Genomic DNA, 26,046 nt, shown 5'->3' with positions numbered 1-26,046 from the left:
CCCACAAAGTAACTGGTGATTGGAGCTGAGAAGCAACTGTTAAATTACAGTAGTTTATTACAGACTCCATTACTCATTTTCTTGCAGTAGGCTTTGTTTTATTTGCCTGGCATGTGATAGGCATTTGAGTTTGTGCCCCTGATGTAGGACTTTGGTTTGGGTCATTTTTTTTGACCCAGTATTTTTGAGCTCTTAATGGAAACTGAAATCCAAAGAAGATGGCTAATATATGTTTAGATTCTTTTTGGTTTCTGCAATGTTTTATTAGGATCAGAAATTGTCCTAGTAGCTAAAACCCAGGGTGAAATCTATACCAAAGTCTTTGTGGTAAGAATTCAATCAAAATATTTATAGGTAGCTCTCTGGTGCATCTGATCTTGACGAAAGCCAGTGTACCCAACCCATCTCTGGTGAGGTCAGGCCAAGGACAAGAGATTATTTGAACACCTAGTTATAAAAGGGCCTGACTCTGGTCTGTATAGGAAGTAATGTCTGAAAAGTGCTGCCTCCCTTGTTCCAAAACACGCAGATAGTAACCCTCCTTCCTCCCTGAGGGAAATAAGAGGCCTCATAATAATCAAGAATGGTGATAATCTGCAGTCTACTTCTAAACAGAAGTAGAATAGAAGTGAATTTTTTAAAAATTGTATTTATTTTAGAGGGAGAGAGAACATGAAGGGGAAGGGCAGGAGGAGAGAGAATCGCAAGCAGACTCCATGCTGAGCACATAGCCTGACATGGGACTCCATCTCATGACCCTGAGATGACCACCTGAGCAGAAACCAAGAGTTCTTTGCTTAACCAACCACCCAAGTGCCTCAACAGATTTTTAAAGAAGTAAAATCACTTCTTTGAGCACAAGTGTATGATCTACCTATTCATTGTGAATATTCAGACTCACACCCTGAATGAACCTGCTATACCTAGAAGCAGAATAGCAAAGCTGAAGAAGCAACATGGAATAATGGAAATGGTATTGAAGTGGAAGTCAAAGAAAGATGAATACTGGTATCAGCTCTACTACATACTAATAAAGGGACCTTGATTTTTAACTTCTCAGAAGCTTAATTATCTGCAGCTGTTAAACTAATAATTCCTGCCGTGTCTGCCTCAGAGGGACAAATGGGCTCATTTAAATGTGAAAACACTTTGCAAACTATACACTTTCTCTAGGTGTATAAGAGATGATTATTATAAATGATCCTTCAAGTTCTGATTAACTTCTAAGAAATTAGTCTTGTGTCACAGGTTCAAAATAAGCAAATATTTGCTGGGCACATACTATGTGTGAGATAATTAGGCACAGGGCCTACCATTGAACAAAACAAAAGCCGTATAAATTTAGGAGTAATTAGCATATTGAGTGCCCACTAATACTCATTGCAGTATCACGGTATGATTAGGCAATAGGAAGAATCTAGATTATGGGTTTAGGTTTGCCACTATTTTTTAGCTGCATAAACCTAAACCTCCACATCTATAAAATAAGTAAGTTAGACAAGGTAACCTCTAAGTTTCCTTCTAAAATATGTTTGTCATTCATTAGAGATTCTAATTTCTGAAGTTCCCAACTGCTAAGAGCTTATTGCCTTGCAGGGAAGATCAGACTGACAAAACTGAATGATCATAGAACCGTAGGAGAATAGAGTACTAATGTCATACTAGATACAGCACAATAGTGGTAACAACAGTGTTTTTCTGTAAGTAACAGAGTATATAGAGAGGCTTTTTGGAAGACCAGGGAGTCCCACAAGGATGGAAAACTTTGGATCAGAGGAAAGGAAAGAAACTCTATTGTAGATATTAGAAATTGAATGAGTGGAAGTGCAAGAACATGCCATTTATTGTTTTCCTAGTTTATCCTTCAGAATCCTTGGAGAAAAACAGCTAGTGCATTCAAAAGGGTTTAACTGTAGAGAGTTGAACCAAAGGGCTGTTTACAGATGATGAGTATTCACAAGAACTAGAGAGGAATGGCAAAACACACCAAGAGTGAGTGCCAAGTTAGCAGGATTTCTTGACCTGAAGAAAAAGGGAAGGGAGTGTTGTTACGAGAGCCTACCTACAGCTACAATCTGGAAGACGGACTGCCTGACAAGAGCTATGGCCATAAGGACTAAGCAGCTGCTATAAGCAGAAATGAAGTAAAGAAATAAATGCTCTCTAATCATTCTCTCTCTTCCTGCTCTCTGGTCTCTAACAAGTACTTTCCATTGGCAAAAGCCAAATAGAAGCCTAGAGGGAAGATAGTCTGAGTGACATAGTTCATAGAGGTCAGCTTCCCAGAACAGGGCAGGGGGAGTTGGGTGGGAAGAGACACAGCACACAGAATAACCAGCATACAAGGGATCTAGGGAGGAAAAGTCACCACATAGGCTCTTCCCAAGAAAGTTTAACCTAAGTTCAAATTCAAAATCCACTCTAAGGCTTAGTCTCCTTAGCTGTGAAATGGGGATAGTAATGCCTTTGTCCCAGGATGATTGTGAGGATTCTATGGAGGGTGGGAAGGAATAAAAAGAGACTCTGAGGTTAATGACAGTGGCCTGAACTTAGGTAGAAGCTTTGGGGATAGAGGAAGTAGATGACTAGCTCAAGTTAACTCTTTATTCATGAGGGAGAATGTATGGAACTTTGTAATTAATTACAAATGGGAGAGTGAAAGAGCATTGTCAAAGATGACTCTTAGGTTACTGGCTTTGGCCACTAGGTGAATGGTAAGACGGGTAACTGATGTTCAAAGACAGGAAATAGAAAAGAAAGCACAGATTTGGGGTGTGTGAGAGATGGAGAATAGAAATTATTTCAGTTTTGTAAATGTAGATTTTTTTAATTGTAAAATACACGTGTGAAACTTACTACTTTAACCATATAAAAATATAACCAGAATTCAGTAACATTAAGTATATTCACAATATTGTACAATCATCCCTAGTACTTGTTCCAGACATTTTTTAGCACCCCAAAAGGAAACCCCATCCATATTAAGCAGTCATTCCTCATTATTATTTTGAGACATTTGTGTAACATACAAAAACCGACAATAAGTAGCTATTTGGATATGTAATTCTGAAGCTCGGGATAAAAATTCAGCCTAAAGGATATAGATTTTTGAATCATTATTATGTAAAGAGGGAATTCTTACCCTGAGACCTTTGGACTTGATTGAAAATCTCTGAATGTCTTGAATTGGATGTAAAATGTAGATAGGTATGTATGTTTATTTTTATGAAGAAAATTCTCTCAAAAGAATTCCTTAACCTGAACAAAGTTACTAACCACTGATGGTTATATAGTAAATAAAGCCGGGAGGAGTGTGGGGGGAAGTGGTTAAGAAAACTTAGGGAAAGTGAGTAGTGAGAAAAGAATGAAGATGAAACCTTGGGTAACATTTAAGGTATAGAGAGGTCCAAAGGGAAGTAAGAAGTCTAAACACAAGAATTAAAATTCATGTCTTCTTCAGGATGAGTAAAGGCTTTTAAAGAGCAATGTCATTTCCTAGTTGTTAGATAGACCTCACTTGTTGCCTTTGTCAAACACCCAGACATTCATTTTATAAACTCATTCATTTGTGCTCTTAAATAAATAGATGGTCTATTTAAGTGACTAGCCATAACTTCTTCCTGATTTAGTCTTATTTTTGGCCATTAGGTTAGTGGGGAGAGTATCATTTACAAAGTCAATAATAGAGAATTGATTAAATTATCATAATTTGCAATAAGCGTGTGTGCGCACCTCTCTGTGTCTAGTGTATTATGAACTTTATGATAAACCAGCAATTTTCAAAGTATGGAACCAGAACCAACAGCATCAGCATTACCTGAATTTGTAAGAAAAATAAATTTTTGGGCCCTATTACAGACCTGCTGAATCAGAAACTCAGGGGACCCAGCTTTCCAGGTGGTTCTGATGCAAGTTAAAGTTTGAGAACAACTGTGGTAGACCATTCCTGGCTAACTTGTTTCAGTTCATAAATAAAACATGGTTTCCTCATTATTTTCTTACCTTTATTTGGTAAAATATGGATGGCAACATTTTGCAATGTCTGATGAGTTCCTCATGAAAAAGGCTGACTGAACATTCTTGTCTATGACCTTCTCCACCACTGAATTACTAACACAAATACTATTACCTACATGTTATTTTCCCCTTTGGTGTGTAGTATTTATCTTCAATGTAAATTGTAAATTGTCTAGTTATTAAAATGCTTTGGAAAAGGAAATAATTATTTATGTGAATACTCTTATCCATTCAGCCCTTTGTTTTGGAATCTCCTCGTCTTCTGCTGAGTCATACCCTTGGCTTCAGAGATTATGAAATGGACCTCACTGAAATTGCATTCTTCTCTCTTCTCTACCCCTATCAAGACATTTCTCAGCTATGTGGCCTTGCCTAGAGATGCAATGGCTATATACAAATCCCTTAAGTAATCTTAGTTACCATTGTCAGAAAGAAATTAGAAGCTACAGAATGAATTTGAAAAGAATTGGACTTTGTTATCAAGGCCAATCAGGGAGTGTTTTCCCCTTCTGCTAGTCCAAGGGATAAGCCAGACAGCACAGTATTTTAGTTACTTCTGTTTTTCTAAGATTGTACACTAATTGAGGGCATGGATGATGTCTTATCTTTGACCATGTTTTAACTAGCACATACTAGGCACTCAAACACTTGCCAAATTAGATTTACTTAATCTAGAAGTTAGAAAATAAAGAGTTTAATTCTGGCTTTACTGCTAAGTCACTGAGTTAACTTAATTGACCTCTGTTTTCCTCACATCCGAAACAGATATAGTTTTGCCCTGCCTACTTCCCAGTATCTTTATAAGAATCTAAAAAGGAAATATATGTAAAATACTCTTTAAACGTCCAGAGAACTCTATAAATGTGAGGTTACAAAATAGTCTTGGTTTATACACTATTTTAGAGGAATAATTGGTTCATTCTGGAGTGGAGAGAACAACAGTACAGTGAGCTAAAAGTCGAGATGCTGGTTTTAATCCTGATCTCCTTTAGATTCTTTGGGTCTTAATTTTCTTTTATCTCAAATGAGGAAGGACAGAACAAATTGATATGGTAGTTCTCATCCTTAGTTACACATTGAAATCATCTGGTACTGAAAAATGCTGGTGCCTGGAACAAACTAGCATAAGTGATTTAATTGGTTTGGGATACATGTTGGACCTCAATTTTTTTCTTTACTCCTCTTCTACAGCCAAAGTTTGTTTGTTTGTTTGTTTAAATTAGCAAAACCATTATTCAGATACAATCTTACACAAAAATTCAGGTTATGAGTGGAGCTTCTGCAGTCATTTTTTTTAGCACTTTAAGCCCTGACTGCCAATCTTTTTTTCCCCCATATCCCATTTTAGAACTCCTAAGGCTTCATAGAACACTGTTAGAAAAACATTTCCAAAATCTCTTCCAGCTCCAAATCAGTTTTATCACCCTATGCCTTCTCATAAAATCTCTGTCCTATCTTTTACTTAACACCAATCTGACCCAATGTCAGACTGATTATTATGGAGGCTAGCTTTCAGTTTACCTCACTAGCTCTTTTGCTGCAAGGCAATGAACAGTATAAAATTTAATAGGCAAGAGGACCTCCTGGATTTCTTGTTGCCACCCCTCCCAGAGATTCTGAGTCAGTATTTCCAGAGTGGGGGCCAGGTGCCTATATTTTCCACAAAGACTTTTCATGTTTTTGAAACAATTGGTTCATGGACCATGCTTTTGGGAATGATTGCTCGAAGATATTCTCAGTCAAAAGTAAAGAAATAAGGGATGCTAAAATGTGGGGGCATAGAGAAAGAGTGGATTTTCTCCTGAGCTCATTGCCAGATCTACCAAAGAGAAGCATGTGGGCATTTAAGACCTTAAATTGTACTTCTGAACCATAGCATTTGACCACAGTTCTCAGTTACTGTCCTAGAAATGCACTTGACAGTTGTCTCTTCATCTGTGGCCAAGTCTACAAGAGAGATGATAATTGTGGTCAAGAACAGTCAAGCAAGCTGGGACTTGAATCTCTACCGCTGTGACTTTCTGCTGCTCTCTGATTATATGACCCTGAGCAAGCAGTTTAAGTCTTAGGCCTCAGGGTTTTCATCTGTAGGAAAGAACTGAACTCTCTAGGCCCAGATTTTAGTGAAAATTAAACAAGATCTATGTAAAACACATAGTAAAGTGTCCAGCACACAGTGAATTTTGATAAATAGTATTATATCAGCAGGGCAGGGACTGATAAGGAGTTTTTGTTTTATCCTTAGGTGATGTTTCTCTGAAATGAAATACATGAAATGTTTTATTTCAGGTAAGTGCTTAGCTTATATCTGCTGAGATTCTCAAGTTCAACATCAATAATGATCTTTGCTTACTACTATACAGTACCATGTTCTATCGACAAAGCCAGGAAATTGGTTGCTTATCACTCATTAAGGGACTGAAGCCCATCAAGAAGCTTCTTAAAATTTTGGATCTCAAAGAAATTTCATAGGGGAGGACACAGGCTAGACTTCCCTCTGACCTGGCTTTGTGACTATTGTTGCTACAAGAGTGGAAGGGAAAAAAATTACAAAATTGAACTTGAGGTTTTTATAGAAAGTCTTTGGTTATAATCACTGATGATACTGGTTCACATTAATTCAAAGAGTAATGTTTGAGTGGTTTTTTTAGAGGGCAGTGAGAGAAACATTCTACCTAAAGACTTGAGGCAGACAAGTAAGTGATTTAATTTTGATGTTTAAACAGATGATACTAGTTCACATTAATTCAAAGAGTAATGTTTGAGTGGTTTTTTTAGAGGGCAGTGAGAGAAACATTCTACCTAAAGACTTGAGGCAGACAAGTAAGTGATTTAATTTTGAAGATGTTTAAACAGAAAGCCAAAGTTCTGTGAAAACCATGGTGTAAGTATCTTTAGCAAAAGGTAAAGGTGAGTGAATGTATCTCATCTGTGTACTTTCAAAGGGAAATAGGAATAGTCCAACGGACCTTCACTGGGCTAATTGATTTAATTGTAATTATTGATATTATAGTAAGATGAATCATGATTTGAACACTCAGCATTCTTCCTTTTTCCATATGAGTTTAAGATGATCAAAACAGTCTTGTTGAATTTGTTTCCCTTTCTATAAAGATGTAACTTAATAACTCATTTTGCTAATCTCAGAACATATACTTTGTATCCTTATATCACAGGTTGCCTCATTAATGTTAGTTTCTGTTGCGACTAATGTTGCGGCTAATTTGGAGAAATTTCAGACTTGCTACCAAGGTCTGGAACTAAACTGTCTACAAAATTTTTATAAAATTTTATTTATTGGGCAGCCCCTGTGGCGCAGCGGTTTAGTGCCGCCTGCAGCCTGGGGTGTGATCCTGGAGACCCGGGATGAGTCCCGCATTGGGCTCTCTGCATGGAGCCTGCTTCTCCCTCTGCCTGTGCTCTGCCTCTCTCTCGCTCTCTCTGAATGAATAAATAAATACATCTTTAAAAAATTTTATTTATTTATTCATGAGAGACACGCACACGGGGGGTGGGGGGTGGGGAGGGGGAGTGCAGAGACACAGGCAGACACTCCATGCAGGGAGCCCGATATGGGACCCGACCCTGGGACCCCAGGTGAGGACCCCACCTCCTGAGGTGTCCCTCAGACACCCAACCTCTGAGCCACCCAGGCATTCCTCTCTACAAAATTTCAACCAAATGACTGTTGACTATTTGGGAGGATGACCTCCAACAAAAGGAAAACTTTTTGTCATAGTTCTTTGTGGATATGTTTTTAAAAATTTTTTAAAGTGTATAAGAGCTATAAGTATATGTGTTTGAGGAGGAGGAGGAGAGAGTAGCTCCATTTAGTTTAATGAAACAAAAATAATTCTACTTGAACTACATTTGTCATAATCTTAAAAGTTGATGGGGTGTCTAGCTGGCTCAGTAAAGTATGAGACTCTGGGTGTGGAGCCTTTAAGAAAATAATAAAATTAAAAAACTGAGCTTTGAAGAATGGGTGGATGGATTTTAGCTAAATCAAGGAATGTGAGAGTTACGTAAAAGAAAATTATCCTGAAATTGGGAAGGGAGAATTGTTAAAAATTTCACATGATATCTTTTATAGTTTGAACCTTTCTTTAACTTAGGTATACTCAACATATATGTAAAATGTTATATACATTTATCTAAAAATTGCCATTAATATCTGCATTGCTGGCTCTCCAAATCCCATGCTTGCATTTATGAAGGAAGAACCTTTAGTGCTGCCATTACATTTCACTCAGTTCTTACATGGGGAATGTAATTCTCTTTGGGCTTGTTCAAAATCTGTTCTTCTCATGATAGCATCAGCATATTTTTTTTTTTAAGATTTTATTTATTTGACACAGAGGAGGGCACAAGCAAGGGGAGTAGCAGAGGGAGAAGAAGCAGGCTCCCCACGGAGCAGAGAGCCCAATGTGGGGCTCATTCTCAGGACCCTGGGATCATGACCTGAGCCAAAGGTAGACGATCAGCTGACTGAGCCACCCAGATGTCCCAACATCAGCATATTTCTGCCTTTACAGACATATTACCTGGTTAAGATCTTGAGATATCCAGGCAGATCTGTGCCCATCTTTGTCTTGCTCTCTTTGTTTTTATGATAGTTTCCTCAACAGATTTTTAGGCCTGTAGCTGTTTCCTTTAAATGTCCTTCAATGTGGGTTGTTGGCATAGTGCCAAAGCATTGTTCAGCGAAAGCCATTCTGAGCTTGAGGCAGAACATTTCAGTTGAGGTAAAGCTTTGATAATCTGTTTCAATCCAAGAGATAACAAATTTTAGAATATATAGAGAGATTATTAACTCTTTGGGGGGTAGATAATAGAGCATATTAAAACTTTTAAAATCTTGGGACCTCTAAAAAAAAAAACACAGATTTTTACAGACAGTTTTTGGAAGTTCACAATGTTTCTAGAGCACACCTGTTGAGCCTTGGCTTAAAAAATGAAAACAAATGGGTGCCTGGCTGGCTCAGTCTATAGAGCATTATGGCTCGCTCTTTCTTTCTTTCTTTCTTTCTTTCTTTCTTTCTTTCTTTCTAAAATATTTTATTTATTTATTTATTTATTTATTTATTTATTTATTTATTATTTTATTTTATTTTATTTTCATTATGAGAGACACACAGAGAAAGGCAGAGACATAGGCAGAGGGAGAAGCAGGCTCCATGCCAGGAGCCTGATGTGGGACTCAAACCTGGATCCCAGGATCATGCCCTGAGCCGAAGGCAGACATTCAACCGCTGAGCCACCCAGGTGTCCTGAGCATTTGACTCTTGATCTTGGGGTTCTTAGTTCAAGCCCCATGTTGGGTATAGAGATTACTAAAAAAAAACTTACAAAAAATAGAAAACAAAAATAAGGAAACACTGATTCTGAGCAGTGGATAAATAGTATATCCTTCAAGCAATTCTCCATAAATATTATTTCCCAATTTATATTAAACAGCATTAAGTTTGTAGTTATACCTGGAATACAGATAGTCTGTATTCTAGAATTGTGTGCTTTATTTCTCAGATCTTTCTTTAAAAGTGAGATTGGCCCAAATTGAGGGTCTTAGGAGCAAGATTGGATTAAAAAAAAAAAAAAAAAAAAAAGCTGACAAGCTCCAAGAAAAGGGGAACAAACCACAATCCAGGCAAAAATGAGTGTTGAGGGACTCAAGGAGTTCCAGGCCCAGATAGAGGTGACATTAGAGACAAAGGTCAGTGAGGAAGGTTAAGTTCAAAGCACTAGGCAGAGGATAAAACTGGGCCTCACAGAATAAAAAAGGCAACAAAAAACACAAAATTACTGATGGAAAAAGTTTTATTTTTTTTTAATTTTAATACATAATATTACCATCTTAACCATTTTTAAGTGTGCAGTTAAGTGGCATTGAGTGTGTTCACACTGTTGGGCAACCATTACCATCATTCATCTCAGAACTCTTTTCATCTTATTAAAGTGAAACTCTGTACCCATTAAGCACTAACTCCCCATTCCTCCAACCCCTGGTCCTTGGCAGTCACCATTAATCTTTTTGTCTCTGTGAATTTGACTACTGTAAGTGCCTCATATAAGTAGAATCATGTGATATATCTTTCCTGTGACTGGCTTATTTCAACACAATGTTCTCAGTGTTCACCTGTATTGTATCATATGTCATAATATCCTTTTTAAGACTGAATATTACATTGTATGCATATACCACATTTCGTTTATCCATTCATGTGTTATTGGGCATTTGGGTTGCTTCTGCTCCTTGGCTATTATGAATAGTGCTGCTATGAACATGAGTGTACAAATACCTCTTCCAGTCCCTGCTTTCGATTCTTTTGGACATATGCCGAGAAGCGAAATTGCTGGATTGTGTGGCAATTCTGTTTTTAAATTTTTGAGGACCCACCATTCTGTTTTCCATAACAGCTGTACCATTTTACATTCCCACCAACAGTGCACAAGTGTTCTAATTTTGCCTCATCTTTGATAGTATTTATTATTTTTTTAATAGTAGTGATCCTAATGGGTGCAATTGAGTAGGTTTGGGACAAAAAAACTTGGAAAGATACTCTGAGACGATAGCACATTTTAAGAACTTTTTAAGATACCAGTGTATGAGGAAGGAGGTATTAAGTGCACAAAGCAGGGGCACCTGGTTGGCTTAGTCAGTCAAGCTTTGGACTCTTGGTTTGGGCTCAGGTCATGATCTCAGGGTCATTGGATTTTGCAGCACAGTTTGCTTGAGATTTTTCCTCCTCTCTGCCCCTCTTCCTATTTGTGCACATGTGCGGGCAAGCACTAAATAAATAAATAAAATCTTCAAAAAATAAAATAAGATTAACAACAACAACAACAACAAAAAACCCTGTTGAGTGGTGCCTGAGTGGCTCAGTCAGTGGAACAACTAACTCTTGGTTTCTATTCAGGTCATGATTTCAGGGTTGGGGATTGAGCTCCATGCTCAGCAGGGAATTTGCTGGAGATTCACTGCCTCTGCCCTATCCCCTGCTCACTTGTGTGCTCTCTCTCTATCTGGAATAAATAAATCTTTTTTTTTTTTCAAGATTTTATTTCTTCATGAGAGATACAGAGAGGCAGAGACATAGGCAGAGGGAGAAGCAGGCTCCATGCAAGGAGCCCAATGCGGGACTCGATCCGGGGACTCCAGGATCACGCCCTGGGCAGAAGGCAGATGCTCAACTGCTGAGTCACTCAGGCATCCCTGGAATAAATAAATCTTAAAAACAAAAACACTGATTTGTATATTGATTGTATATCTGGAGGTCTCTTAATTTTCACAAGGAGGTTATCAACTTTACCCCTGGCTTAAGTGGTTATTAGTATCTGAATCTGCTCTCTGTGGGGCTGGATCTCATGACCCTGAGATTATGACCTGAGCTGAAATCAAGAGTCAAATGCTTGGGCAGCCCAGGTGGCTCAGCGGTTTAGCACCGCCTTCAGCCCAGGGCCTGATCCTGGAGACCCGGGACTGAGTCCTGAGATCGAGTCCCGCATTGAGCTCCCTGTGTGGAGCCTGCTTCTCCCTCTGCCTGTGTCTCTGCCTCTCTCTGTCTCTCTCTCTGTCAGGAATAAATGAATAAAATCTTAAAAAAAAAAAAAAGAGAGAGATGCTTAACCCACAGAGCCAACAATGTGCCCCTCAATAGTTTTCTTAATAGCAACTACCAATTAGAGAATATAATGCAAGAAAGGTTCCATTCATATTAGCAACAAAACCTTAAAATACCTAAGACTAAGCATGAAAAAAAATGCCCAAAACTTATGTGAAAAAAAAATTGTAAGACTACTGAGGGACAAAAAGTTGGCCTGAATAAATGGCAAAACAGAGCATGCTCCTCAGTGATATACAGTGGCTCCCATTTTCACTCAGAGTAGAAGCCAAAGTCCTTACCAAACAACTCTGAGACCTTTAAATACAGAGAACAAACTGGCGGCTGCCAGAGGGGAGGTGGATGGAGTGAGGAGTGAAATGGGTAAAGGGGATCAAGAGTACATTTAGTGTGATGAACACTATGAATAGAATTGTTGAATCATTATAGCATACATCTAAAACTAATATAACACTGTATATTATGCTTCAATTAAAAAAGAAGGTTGAGGTCCTCGGCTTTTCAGACCGAGCGTGTTCTGCCCCTCCTTCCCTGATCTCTTCTCTCCTACCATTATGCTTCTTACCTCACTGCTCCAGCTATGCTGGCTTTCCTGCTGTTCCTTAAACAATCTTTGTTGTCATTATTCCTTCTGATTCCAGACAGTCTTCCTCCAGATAGGCCTTTGGCTAACTCCCTTGTCCACTCCAAGCTTTTGCTGAATCTCACCTTTTCTGTAAGGCCTACATGAATTTTCAGCTCCACACTACTCCCCCATCCTCCAGAGAGTTGAAACGGAATTAATAATTGGTCAGGCCTAGGTAAGGAAGCCTCCATGAAATTCTGTGTGGCATTGGGAGAGTTTCCAGGCTATCATTTTGGCACTTTGTTTACTATCCCCTCTTCCAAATTCCTTAAGGCAATTACCATTTGCATTATATCTGTTAGTACCATTAGGTCTAATTCCCTTCCCCATTCACAGTCTTCATTTTTGTATCTCTTTGTATCTTGTTGTAACACCTACATGGCAGGGTTTTTGTTTTGTTTGTCCCCAGCTTTACTGAGATATAATTAACATACAACATTGTGTAAGTTTAAGATGTATGATATATATTGCCAGGTGCACGTAGTAGGTCCTAAGCGAACATTTAATAGACTAAGGATTAAATTAGAAAATGAAGAAAATAAGATTTCAGGGATTCCTATCATTGTTGCAGCTGTGATGTCCTATAACTATGATTTTGATAGTATAGTGCCCCTTATCAAACTCCCTAAAATGATCCCATATGACTGCTACTGTTATTTCTATCATTTTTAATAAGCTAAAACGTGAACTTTAATAGATTTAATTTTTCGGATCTCTTCATTCTTTGAGAAAAAGCTAGAACAGTTTGAAGTGTTTTATGACCAGGGTTAGAGGTTGTGGTTTAAATCCTTCTGTTATGTTAGCGGTAGCCGTTCAGTTAGAGCTTTTCAATAAACCAATTGCCAAGTTTAACTTTAGTGATAATGAGTCAGCACATAGCCATTATGTCCTTTGTGACATAACTCTTTACTGTCCCCATCCTGTCTTTCCCCAGACAGAAGTGATATACAGAAGTAGCTTCTGTTATTCCACTGTTGTATAATTACTTTATGTGTTTGTTTTCCCTCCTAAATAGTGAGCTTTTTAAGGATAAAGATTATGTGTTCATAATTTCCACTTTCCCCATAGTTCCTGGGACTGGGGCATTGTGGGTATTTAATAAATGATAGAGGTGTTAATATAAACAAGGTATATTTTGACAAGGATTCTGGCTAGATGACTGTACCAAGGACAATCTCTTCAGATGGCTAAGTGGTAAAATGTGGATTAGGATTTGATTCATTTAAATGATAAATTTTATGTATTCAGCCTATGGTATGGCTAGTTACCCTTAAGAACCTTCTCTTTCTTAAAAAAGAAAAAAAAAAGAACCTTCTCTTTATTTATTTTGTTGTTGTTGTTTTGGGTTTTGTTTTTTGTTTTCTGTTTTGTTTAAAGTAATCTAACTCTCCATGGGGCTTAATTTACAATCTGAGATCAAGAATTGCATGTTTTGCCTATTGAATGGCCCAGGCACCTTGAAGAGCCTTCTCTTTGTAAACTACATTTTGTTTGGATCCTGCCCATTTCCCTTTCTATCTCATTGTCTTTCATCTTTCACCTGGAGTTTGTAGGAAGTAAATAGCGACTGAAAAGTCAGTTGTCTGTAGGAATTGTCTGTAGGAAAAAGTCAATTGTTTGTAGGAAGTAAATAGTGACTGAAAAGTCAATTCCCTTATTTCCAAGATCTTAGAGATCTTAGAGATCTTGGAAATAAGGGAAATTAGATTTGCGACTGAGAATTAAATTGTAGCATTAACATATATCAAGGCAAAGTTATCAAAAAACCACCTTAAACAGGAAAACTGGACACGTTAAGACTTGAGTAGAGATATTTATATAAAGAATATTCATTGAAGCACTATTGGTTAGCAGTGGCAACATACAAACAGGAAAGCAAGAAACATATTTTTTTGTGTCTATCTAACTGTCCAAGGGAGAGAATATAGCCAATCAACTTGAACATTCCCATCTGTGGCCTGATGCTATTACACCTTTGAAAAATGCACTTTAATTTCCCTACCACAGATTCCATGTTCAAGCAACTTTCTTTCTGATTATGACTCATTACTCAGGTGTATCTTTTTATAAGGAGAAAATGTCTCAACTTCATACCAAATATTATTCTCACTATGACAGTCAATCTATTTCATTGCAAATAATCATCTACCATTCTGGTTTTATATCAGCCTCTGAACTCCTTTTAATGTTAGTTTGAATTGTGGATTCTATCTCAGTAGAGAACCAAAACCAAGTTTCTGAGCCTAAAAGCTGAAGTCTAGATCCTGTACTTCAGTGAATTCAACAAGATAAATTCTACTTTGTTGAATTTTACCTCATGTAATTGTCAAAGGAACCCCTCCACACCTTCCCCATTGCCAGTGCCTTAATTTATCTGTTTATTATTTTTCCTCTGGATTACAATCATAGCATCTCAGCTCATCTTCTGGTCATCAGTCAAACTAGACTCTACACTGATGCATCTTTAAATCCTAAGTGTCAGGGCACCTGGGTGGCTCAGTGTTTGAATGTCTGCCTTTGGCTCAGGTTATCCTGGGATCAAATTCTGCATTAGACTTCCTGCAGGGAGCCTGCTCCTCTTTCTGCCTATATCTCTGCCTCTCTCTGTGTGTCTCTCATGAATAAATAAATAGAATCCTTTTAAAAAAATTTGTTTTAACCCTAAGTCTCATTACATTAACTTTTAAAGTATTTAATAACATTCTGCAATGTACTATGTTGTTTCATATGTTGTTACTCAGCCTGTCTGGAAAATTCTATCCCCTATATTCATTAAGCTAACTTATATTTATACTTTAAGACTCAGCTGAGGATCTGCCCCAAGAAACTTTACGTGACCCCAAAAATCTAGTTTAGATTCTCCTCTTTAGCACTTCCATGATACCTCATCCTTACCTCTATCATACTGCACTGCACTGTAGAGCAATTGTTTACTCATATGGCTTCCCTACAGTGATTTGTTCAAGGCAGTGATAGGGATATTGTCTGATTCTTTTCTATATTCTCTAGCTCTTAGTATAATACTTGATTATTTGTTAAATGAATTTAAGAACCTCTCATAACTTTATTCATTTCATTTAAACTCCAGCAAGTTTCTGCAGTCTCTTTTCATCTCTTCCAATCTGCACTTCCTTCTTGATCCTTGAACATTTATCCCTAGCTACTTTTTCCCCACTTTGAATGTCATGCTCTGTTTCTTCAGAGCCGTATGACCAACAAACCACCATGTGTGTATGTGTATCCATTAATGAATGAGGTTGTCAGGTATCACTAAGTTTGTGAAATATCATTTTAATATATAATTCCTCCCATGGAATACAATATGACTGAATAAAAATAATTTAGATAAAATGTAATTGAAAATGTAGGTAACCTCTGGCTCTTAAATGAAAATTACTACACAAAGGATACCAAGTAGACCAAAAAAAAATTGTATATATATATTTGAGATGCAAATCCTAAGCAATTGGCTAGGCTCACCCACTACCTTAATGCTTCATACTACACAGAGCATCCAATTTAGATTTATACTTCAGCAAAATCACTCTAAAGTTATTTTCAGGGATGCCTGGGTAGCTCAGTGGTTGAGCGTCTGCCTTCAGCTCAGATCATGATACTGGGTCTGGGGTTTGAGCCCTGCATCAGGCTCCCTGCAAGGAGCTTGCTTCTCCCTCTGTCTATGTCTCTGCCATTCTGTGTTGCTCATGAATAAGTAAGTAAAATCTTTAAAAAATAACAAAAAATGAAGTGATTTTTAGGGTGTTGTGAGCTTTCAAAATTGTTTACAGAAGTTATACAAACATTAAATCTGAGAATGGTAGGTTTACAGTACTACATGTATATGCTAGGCTTAGTGATGTATTAAAACAATGTAAGTTATGATTGTTTTTTACCTCAAGTGTACAGGTATTTCCCTTTATTCAAAGGACTTATGAATTTCTGCCTCCTCTAGGAAATCCTATTTGGAAAAGGCAGTAAAGGAATGCTCTCTTTACAGATACCTTTTTAATTATTTATAATTTTAAATTATTGAATAATGAATGTGATTGCATTAGATTTATAGATTAATCTGGGGGATAATTTGTATTTCTGCAATGTTGAGTCTCCCTATCAAGAAACATGGTATTTTTAAAAATTAATTCAGATCTTCTTCTGTAGCTCTTAGTAAAATTTTGTATCTTAAGCTTATTCCTATATATTTTAAATTTTGTTGCTATTTAAGTGGTACTCCTTCCATTATTTTTTCTAATTAATTATTATAAGTATCTAAAAAGACTATTTCATTGTAAATTTATTGTGCAACTGGGCATTTTACCAAAATCTTGTTATTTCTAATAATTTCTAGAGTCATGGAATAGTTCTAAGATTGGAAAGGGCAATGGAAATTTTCTTGTCCAACTTTCTCATGTACAGATAAGACTCAGAGTAGTCCAAACAGGTTTGAATTGAAATCTTAGATCCTATGAATCTCTAGACATTGAGTTTGACAAAATATGGTAAAGAAGTGAGGGAGCAAGACTGAGACAACAGCCTACTAAGGTTGGATCTCTCAAATCTGCATCTTGATGTGGTTATAACCAATCCAAGCTTTACAAATTCAGAAATTCAACATACAGCTTGTCTTAGGAGTGACCAGGGGTTAGGAAATCAATTCACTCCTTTCTTTCTGGAAAGACTAATTTATCAACAAGACAGCTAAGTTGGAAGTTTAACATGGGAAATCTAATAACGTCCAGGGCATTGTCTTCTCCCGGCTAGCTCTACCCAGGAGACCAAATTAGAGATCCCAGAATTATAGCAAAGAGAAACTGGATGTTTTATATGGTATTTACATTAAGGTGTGGTATTCTGATAATCTGATAAGCTTTACTGTTCTAATGATGATATTACATAAATATCTAATGATCTGTCTTTCCAAATAACTCTGATAAGCACTACAATCAGAGAACCCTTTCCTCAGGCAAAGGCTGAAAGAGTGATAAATGTTTCAGTATCTTTTGTTCTAAAAACTGTCATTCCTTCACTCTCTCCTGACCAACCTGTTAGTTTTAAAGAGTAGAGCTTCTCTTAGATTAGCTCTATTTTAACTTCATGGCTTCCTTTCTAGAGAGGAACCCTAAGCAAGCTGAAATGGATTTGGGCTATAGTTTAATCTTACCAGTTTGCTTGCTTTCTTGCTTGCTTATTTACTTACTTACTTATCTACTTACTTACTTATTTGGGGGTGGAGGAGTAGAGGAAGAGGAAGAAAGAGAATCCCAAGCAGGCTCCATGCTCCACACTCATTGTGGAGCATGTGAGATCATGAACTGAACCAAAATCAAGAATCAGATGCCCAACTGACTGAACCACCCAGGGACCCCATCATGTCTTAAGTAGATTACTTCAGAAATATTTCCATATATGGGTTAGACATTTATTAATGTTGATTCTTGTTAACTGCCTTTCAAGAGCATGGGTGGGTATGTTTAAAAATCTTCCTAAATTCAATATATATACCTTTTTTGGGTCCTATAGCCTCCCTATCAAACATAACATAGCTTGACATCAACTATAAAACTATCACTAAGCACGGCCTGAAATTACTGAAATTCAGGGATTGTTAGGATTCTCTGTTAGGGTGGAGTTACTGAGGAGGCCTGTAGGAATTAAAAATCATGCAGGGATCATGGAAGCAGGGATCCCTGGGTGGCGCAGCCAGTGGTTTAGCGCCTGCCTTTGGCTCAGGGCGCGATCCTGGAGACCCGGGATCGAATCCCACGTCACGCTCCTGGTGCATGGAGCCTGCTTCTCCCTCTGCCTATGTCTCTGCCTCTCTCTCTCTGTGTGTGTGACTATCATAAATAAATAAAAATTTTAAAAAATCATGTGCACATGCTCAATCTTTTGTTAGAACTGTTACTCTTGCTTTAGACAGCATTTGTCTGGTTGGGCTCAACTGACTGGGCTACCACGTGATTTGGAATTCTTGAACTAGAATGAAAATATGTAAAGTGAATGTCAGTAATGATATTGGAAATATCTGAAAGATAAATTGGAGAATTGAAATCCCTAAAAGAGTATGAGGTCGAATAAGCTTGGAGTTGAGTGCATTTAGGCAGCAAAGGGAAGATGTCCTAGATCTACACTGAGAAACTAGTAGAGTTTCTACTGTGTAGACTCTACTCTACTAGTAGAGTTTCTACTGAGAAACTAGTAGAGAAACTAGTAGAGTGCTCATAATTCATTTTATTGGCTGCTGCTCATGCAGTAAGGAAGTGGATCAGCCACTTTTAGGGCTCAGGACCCTGGACACCTAGTGCAGTCACCACAATTACCATATGCTGGAAGGTGAGGATGGCACTATATTAAGTAGCACGCTCAAGTACTAGGTGTTTATTCATCTCAGTACTCACCAGCGGGGAAGCGATAAAGATAGAACTTATGCAGGCTTTACTTTTGGCTCTCGCTTGCCTCCAAGACTTATAGGAATCTATAGCAATTTAATGAATAAAGGAATTTATAAATAGAGCTGTATGAAAATGTAGAGACCATCCTAAAAGAATGATTTTTTTCTGCAATGGAAGTATTTAAGCAAGGCAGCCAGGGTTGCTAAACACAGGGAATGATTGCTCTGGAGGGAGGATGATTAGGTATCTCTCAGTCCCTTTCGAGTTGTGAAATTCTGTAATTTCCAGGAACAGAGTAACTCTGAGAAGCTATCCAAGATCCGAGGTGGCTCCTAGCACAGATATTTTTTTTTTAAGATTTTATTTACTTATTCATGACAGACAGACAGAGAGGCAGAGGCACAGGCAGAGGGAGAAGCAGGCCCCATGCGGGGACCCAATGCGGGACTCGATCCCGGATCTCCAGGGTCACGCCCTGGGTCGAAGGCAGCGCTAAACCACTGAGCCACCCGGGCTGCCCTAGCACAGACATTCCTATTGGAGTGGAGGGCAATTCTGAAATTGCTCAAGTAATTATTTTTACTTGGGCTTAGTTTGATTTAGTTCACTCTGGTAATTCAGTGACTCTCCTTGGACACAGTAAAACCCCTTATGATATGAGAAAACCACTTAGCAACTCCAGTTGGTACTCTGGTCCAGGAATATTCCCAGTTTAGTCTCAAAGCCAACATTTCCTGGGGATATAAGGGGCAGGAAGCCTAATTAATGCTGGAGTGACAAACTCCCACAGCTTGTTGACCTGGTGGCATTAAGAATGTTCTGCCTTCTGCTATGGAGTAGAGTAGTAGAGTACAAATTACTAGCAAAGAACTGACATGTGGGGCCCAGAAAAGTCCTCACAATTTAGAATTTTGGATCCTGTGAATCACAGATACTCTCCACTTCATGGCTGCCACATGTATATCTAATAAAGTAGAGCAGGGTGACAGGCATTAAGGAGGGCACATGTTGACATGAGGACTGGGTGTTATACCATATGTTGGCAAATTTAATTTAAATAAAATAAAATAAATAAAAAATTATATAGGGCAGCTTAGGTAATTAAGCTAAGCTAATGTGTCTTTGGATTGGTTTTAATTGAGAGGTGTACAGATCCCAGAGCTTATTTTAAATATCACTAGACAAAGTTTTGTATTCTTTATAGCAATTGTCTTGATGAAGTTATCACATCTTATAACTTGTATTTTTCAGAAAGGCTATTATTCTTAATAATTACCTATTGCTTGTCTTCATTCTTTTTTTTCAAGTTTATCCAATCCCTTACTTAGAAGCCAGGCTCTGTACAAGGGTTTGGAAGACACAGAAATTAATTAGACATGTTCACACCAGCCAATCTGATAGAGGAGATAAAATTCAGAAAATAATTATGACACAAGGAAGAACAAATGATTAGGAGAATAATACCAATGAAGTAAATGGCAGTTGTAGTGAGTTATTTCTGGATAAGAGAAAGGTAGAAACTACATTGGATTCATGAAATTTGAGCTTATCTTTGTTAAGATAGCCTGAAGGATTTTGACTGATAAGAGTAAGGGCATTACCCTCGGAGGGTGAGTAATGGCATAGATACAGGAAAATCTGGGCTGTATTTAGGGAATTGTACATAGGCCAGTTTGAATAAAGACAAATAGTGGAAAAGAAAGATGAAAGAATAGTTAGAGTTCAAGTAGCATCTTGAATGTGTGGCTGGTATCTGGACTTCATTCAGTAATCCATGGGAAGCCACTGTGGGCTTTGAGCTGGTCAAGAAGACATGATCAGTGTTCCACTCTGGGCAGCAGTGGATAGTTTATAAAAGCCAGAAACAGATAACAGGGTATTGAATCCAGAAGGAAAGTAAAAAGAATCTGAAATGGTATAGTTGGGAAGTAATAGCTTCAAGAGATCCTCAGATGGAATATTTGGACCTGGCAGGTAATCAGAGGAGGAACTGAAGGTGATTCTTAGATTTCATGAACGCTTTAGAATAATAAGATCAGAGAAGGTGAGAAACATCATTTTGGAACATGATTGTCCTGAGACACTAGTGAGCACCTAAGAGGAAATGTCCAACAGTATGGGTTTGGGACTAAAGATGGTTTTAGGAGCCAGGGGTAGTGATGCAATGAGAGGATTTGATATCATAATTCAGGGAAAGCGCACACAGACAACAGGGATGAGAACAATCCTTTGGGGAATAGCCCATGTGCGAGGCACTGTAGAAAATGCTTGGTATACTTTATATAATCTTTGCAACCAAGGTGAGGCAATTATCTTCATGTAAGAGATGAAAGACTGAAGTTCAGAGTGATTATCTCATTACCCAAAGGTTATGTATTTAATGAGTATTGGCTCGAGGGTTTAAATTTAGGTCAGCCTAACTGCTACATCACATTGCAAAGCAATCAAAGAGGTATGGGAAGAAAAATGAGGAAAATGAATTGTCATGAGAACAAAGAAAGAAAAGACCAAGTATCTAAATGAACTATATGGTGTCCATGGGATAGAAAAGACTGAGGTAAGGAGATGAATGTCTTCAAATGGCTCCCAGGAGCTCCAGCTTTTGCTAGGAATTGGTGCCAAGGCCACATAGATGGCAGACCTAGGTATATTAAGAAAGGCTGCCTGGGACTTTGAACTGTGCTTGGTCTAGCTAGAGGTTGAGTTCCATCTACAATTGTACATTTTAATTTATTCAAACACTTATCCTAGAAGCATCCAGATGATTTTCCAACTTTCTTTTTAGCAGGAGAAATTTCTTTTTTTAAATATAAAATATAGGAAAATCCCAGAAAGTAGTAGATTTATTCAGGTTGAGAGAAAGGAAGTGTCCTCTACATCCTCCTTGCTCTTCTCTACCCATAACTGTATTTCAGTGCAAGAAACCTGCCTGCTTTGCATAACACCATTTGAAAATCTCTGCTGTACTTTTTTTTTCTTTTCTTTTCTTTTCTTTCTTTTCTTTTCTTTCTTTCTTCTTCTTTTTTTTTTTTTGAAAAGGAAGTGATTATTTTTATGGATTAGAAAACTGAAGGAAAAAGCCATTTGCTTTAGAGACAAATAATATAGGAAGAAACTGTAGTATTTTATAGGTTCCTTTTTACAGGAAAGGATTTTGTATTTTAAATTTATTTTATATCAAACTTTATTTTGTTTTAAACCACCTGAAGCTAATTGAAAGGTTATTAGAGGTCCATAAATCACCTTTGGAAAAAGCAGGTTGTAAATCATGGTACTAAGACTCAATTTCCTTATCTAGAGGAAACAGAAGAAAAAAAATCCACAACAAAGCAATGTGGCAAGTTCCTAAAAGCCAAGAAGCTGTTAGAAGTAGAAAACTGAAGGAAATTTAGTAATTTAAATGGCCTCATAGACTAGTGGATGTTTCAACATCCTCCCACCCCTCCCAGAATTTTATTTTTAAAGATTTATTTATTTATTCATGAGAGACAGAGACAGAGAAAGAGAGAGAGAGAGGCAGAGACAGGCAGAGGGAGAAGCAGGCTCCATGCTGGGAGCCCTATGTGGGACTCAATCCTGGGTCTCCAGGATCAGGCCCTGGGCTGAAGGCGGTGCTAAACCACTGAGCCACCCGGGCTGCCCAACCTCCCAGAATTTTAAAGAAGATTCTTGTTTTTCTAAAGTGTTTTCCTGTCAGAAAGTAGTTGTGATTGAAATAAAATGAAGTGGGAACTATAACTGAGAATAAAGATAGAGTATGGAGTGCTGTTGAGTTTTGGACTGTGACTCTTGAAAGCATTTTGGGGTAAACTTAATTTTTGTGTGTATGTGCTTCTGTTGCTTTTAAAAAAGAAACTTTTGTTAGGTTTGATGAGATTCATGTGATATGAATTGGGATAGGGAACCTGATTTCTGGAGTAACGAGATTTGTGCGTTGGTTATGATAGCTAACTCTGAGAAACCTTAATGGAATAGACTGAAAGCTTTCATGATTTTATACAACAGTTGGGGGAAAAATAGCTCTTAGTTTTACCAGGGGATGATGGGCACATCTGGTTCTGTGTGAGAGTCCTATCCTCAGATTCCAATATGCAGAAATTTGTTCCTTTGCTGGTGAAGAACTCTATTCTCTGAAAGACAGATTTGTTCACTGAGAGCCAGTTATGACTTATATGCATGCAGTCTATGACATTCTAGTACTAAGAGTCATCAACTATGCTGGTATCACAAATACACCACTGCCAGACGTGATTGTGTTTATTATAATTTATGTAGTTTTTGGACTGAGCTAAATATAAAGACTTTTTCCAAACCTTTATACTTACTAAATTTACTTTTTTGTATAATAACTGGAGGAATGCAGAATGCTGGCAGCACAGAATCACAGCTAGGGCTTAAAGGAACTTGAAGTTGGTTTGCACTGTTTTGCCAGTTGGAAGACTGGGAATTGATAGTTCCATACTCCACCCTGAGCCCCAAGTTTCAGTAAGGTTGTCTTTATTTCTATGTTATATGACTCATTTAAGGTCTAGGCAGCTTAGAGATTATCAGATGAAGATGGGACCTGTTATTTCTACCTTTGATTCTCAAGTCTAAATGAAAGAGTTTTAGATCCTATAACCATGACTTTTTTTTTTTTTTTTTTTTGAGAGAGAGAGAAAGAGAACATGCACACACATGCAAGAGTTGTGGAGGAGGGGAAGGAGAGAGAGAATCTCAAGCAGTCTTCATGCTCAGCTCAGGGCCTGACATGGACTTGATCCCATAACTCTGAGATCATGATCTGAGCTGAAATCAAGAGTTGGTTGCTTAACCGATTGAGTCACCTAGGCTCCCATATCCTATCACTATGGTTTATAGAAGCTGATGCTATTCCTTGATTTCTCTTTGATACCTCTTCTTATGACTCTAGTGTTTTTCAACCTTCTTTTTAAAAGGTGATAAGTCCCCCCCTCAATATTTAATCATTACAAAAGGAAAAAAAGTAAGTTTACAGTGGAGAGTTTTGGCAGACATCATCTTAACCACGCAAGCTAGGCTTATGTCACCAGGAATACACATGACAGCATGTATCCCCTAATAGGATGCTCTGAGAAGGGCACATCAGATAAACTCAGGTTGAGGCACACTCTACAAAACAGTTGGGCAGTATATTTAAAAAGTGTCAAGATCATGAAAGACAAGGAAAGAATCAGGAACATTCACAAGTTGAAGAACACATACTGCTAAATGCAATGTAGGATCCTGGATTGGGTCCTGGGGGAGAGGGGGGGACAAAGAAAAAGGACATTAGTGGAAAGAATTGGTTAAAAAACAAACATTTCTGGACTTCAGTTTATAGTATTATATGAAGGTTAATTTCTTAGTGTATAATTGCTTCATAATGGTATGTAAGATGTTAACATAAGAATACAGTGGGTAAAGGGTATATGGAAATTCCCTATACAATTTTTTCAACTCTTCCCTAAGTTTAAAATTCTCTCAAAATATTTTTCTTTTAAATATGGTGACCCAAATTGGCCTATTCTTTCAATAAGGGTTATTAAAAAATTACTCTCCTGAATAAGATAGGAAGGGTATTTCCTATGATTGGTATATTCACTTTAATTTTTCAGTTCTTTTGTTATTATTTGTTGAATGGATGTAAAGTTTATAACAAATGTGTAACTTGTAAAAAGTAACAATAACATGAACACAAGTGTAGCTTGAAGTTCTCAGTATGCCTTTTCCATCTGCCCCACCCTCTCTCCCTAACTTTTATCCTGAATTTTATACTTTTCATTCTCTTATTTCTCTTTATAGGTTTACCTTGAAAGTATGTGTCCTTAATGATAGAGTTTTGCATAATTTTTTAACTTCATGTAAGTGGAATATCATATGTATTCTTTTACAATTTTCCCCTAAATATTGTGTTCCTGAAATTTAATCATGTTAATGTGTTTAACTGTAGTTCATTCATTTTCGCTACTATATAGCTTTCCATTGTATAAACATACCATAGGTTACTTCTTTATTCTATCATTAATAGCTATTTGGTTGGTTTCTAATTTTGGCTCTTATGAGGAATGCTATCATATATATTCTTATATATGACATATTATGAGAGTCTCCCTAGGTTATATACAAAAAATGGACTGTCGAGGTTAGAGGGTTAAATGCCCCCATGAACTCTGTAAGATAAAGCCAAATTGTTTTCCAGAGTAGTTGTCCAATTTTCAATACCATCAACAGTTTGTAAATGTTCCACTGGTTTCACTTTTTCTCTAGCACAGTATTAAAACTTTTTTAAAAACCAATTTAGTGGGCATGTATATTAAAAATTTAAAACGTGGGACGCCTGGGTGGCTCAACGGTTGGGCATCTGCCTTTGTCTCAGGGCGTGATCCCGGGATCAGGGACCGAGTCCCACATTGGCCTCCCTGCGAGGAACCTGCTTCTCCCTCTGCCTGTGTCTCTCTCTCTCTCTCTCTCTCTCTCTCTCTCTCTCTCTCTCGGTGTCTCTCATGAATAAATAAATAAAAATCTTTAAAAAAAATTTAAAACACTGGGATCCCTGGGTGGTGCAGCGGTTTGGCGCCTGCCTTTGGCCCAGGGCGCGATCCTGGAGACCCGCGATCGAATCCCATGTCAGGCTCCCGGTGCATGGAGCCTGCTTCTCCCTCTGCCTGTGTCTCTGCCTCTCTCTCTCTGTGTGTGACCATCATAAATAAAATAAAAATTTTAAAAAATTAAAACACTGCCATTTATTGACTGACTTTTTTGGATCAAGCCCTGTGGCAGGCATTTTCATGCCTTATTTAACTTAATCCTCTGATAACTCTTCTTCTCAGTCCTATAATGAAAACTAATGTACTTAGTTTCTAATACAAAAGTACCCCCAACTCTGTCTTTCTGATGAATTTATTTTTTTTCCCAAGATTTTATTTTTTTAATACTTTATTTTTTATTGGTGTTCAATTTGCCAACATACAGAATAACACCCAGTGCTCATCCCATCAAGTGCCCCCCTCAATGCCCGCCACCCAGTCACCCCCCCCCTTCCACCACCCCTAGTTCGTTTCTCAGAGTTAGGAGTCTTTATGTTCTGTCTCCCTTTCTGATATTTCCCACTTATTTTTCCTCCTTTCCCCTTTATTCCCTTTCACTATTATTTATATTCCCCAAATGAATGAGACCATATAATGTCTGTCCTTCTCCGATTGACTTACTTCACTCAGCATAATACCCTCCAGTTCCATCCACGTCAAAGCAAGTGGTGGGTATTTGTCGTTTCTAATGGCTGAGTAATATTCCATTGTATACATAGACCACATCTTCTTTATCCATTCATCTTTCGATAGACACCGAGGCTCCTTCCACAGTTTGGCTATTGTGGACATTGCTGCTATATTTA

General features: G+C 37.7%; 1 protein-coding gene across 1 annotated transcript in view; it reads left to right on the top strand.

Moving 5' to 3' along the window:
- The window catches only part of LOC121494480 (phospholipid-transporting ATPase FetA-like), a 124,700-nt gene that overhangs the window by 1,045 nt on the left and 97,609 nt on the right, over positions 1–26,046 (top strand). The window contains exon 2 of the mRNA XM_041760969.1: positions 6,263–6,306. Coding sequence (XP_041616903.1) covers positions 6,279–6,306 — 28 coding nt within the window. The 5' untranslated portion in view covers positions 6,263–6,278. The remainder of the gene's footprint in view (positions 1–6,262; positions 6,307–26,046) is intronic.

Source organism: Vulpes lagopus, chromosome 7 (assembly GCF_018345385.1).
Source record: "Vulpes lagopus strain Blue_001 chromosome 7, ASM1834538v1, whole genome shotgun sequence".
In the NCBI taxonomy this organism is placed as follows: Eukaryota; Metazoa; Chordata; class Mammalia; order Carnivora; family Canidae; genus Vulpes; species Vulpes lagopus.
The sequence above is the reverse complement of the archived record's forward strand: the minus strand, read 5'-3'. Positions and strand labels throughout refer to the sequence as shown.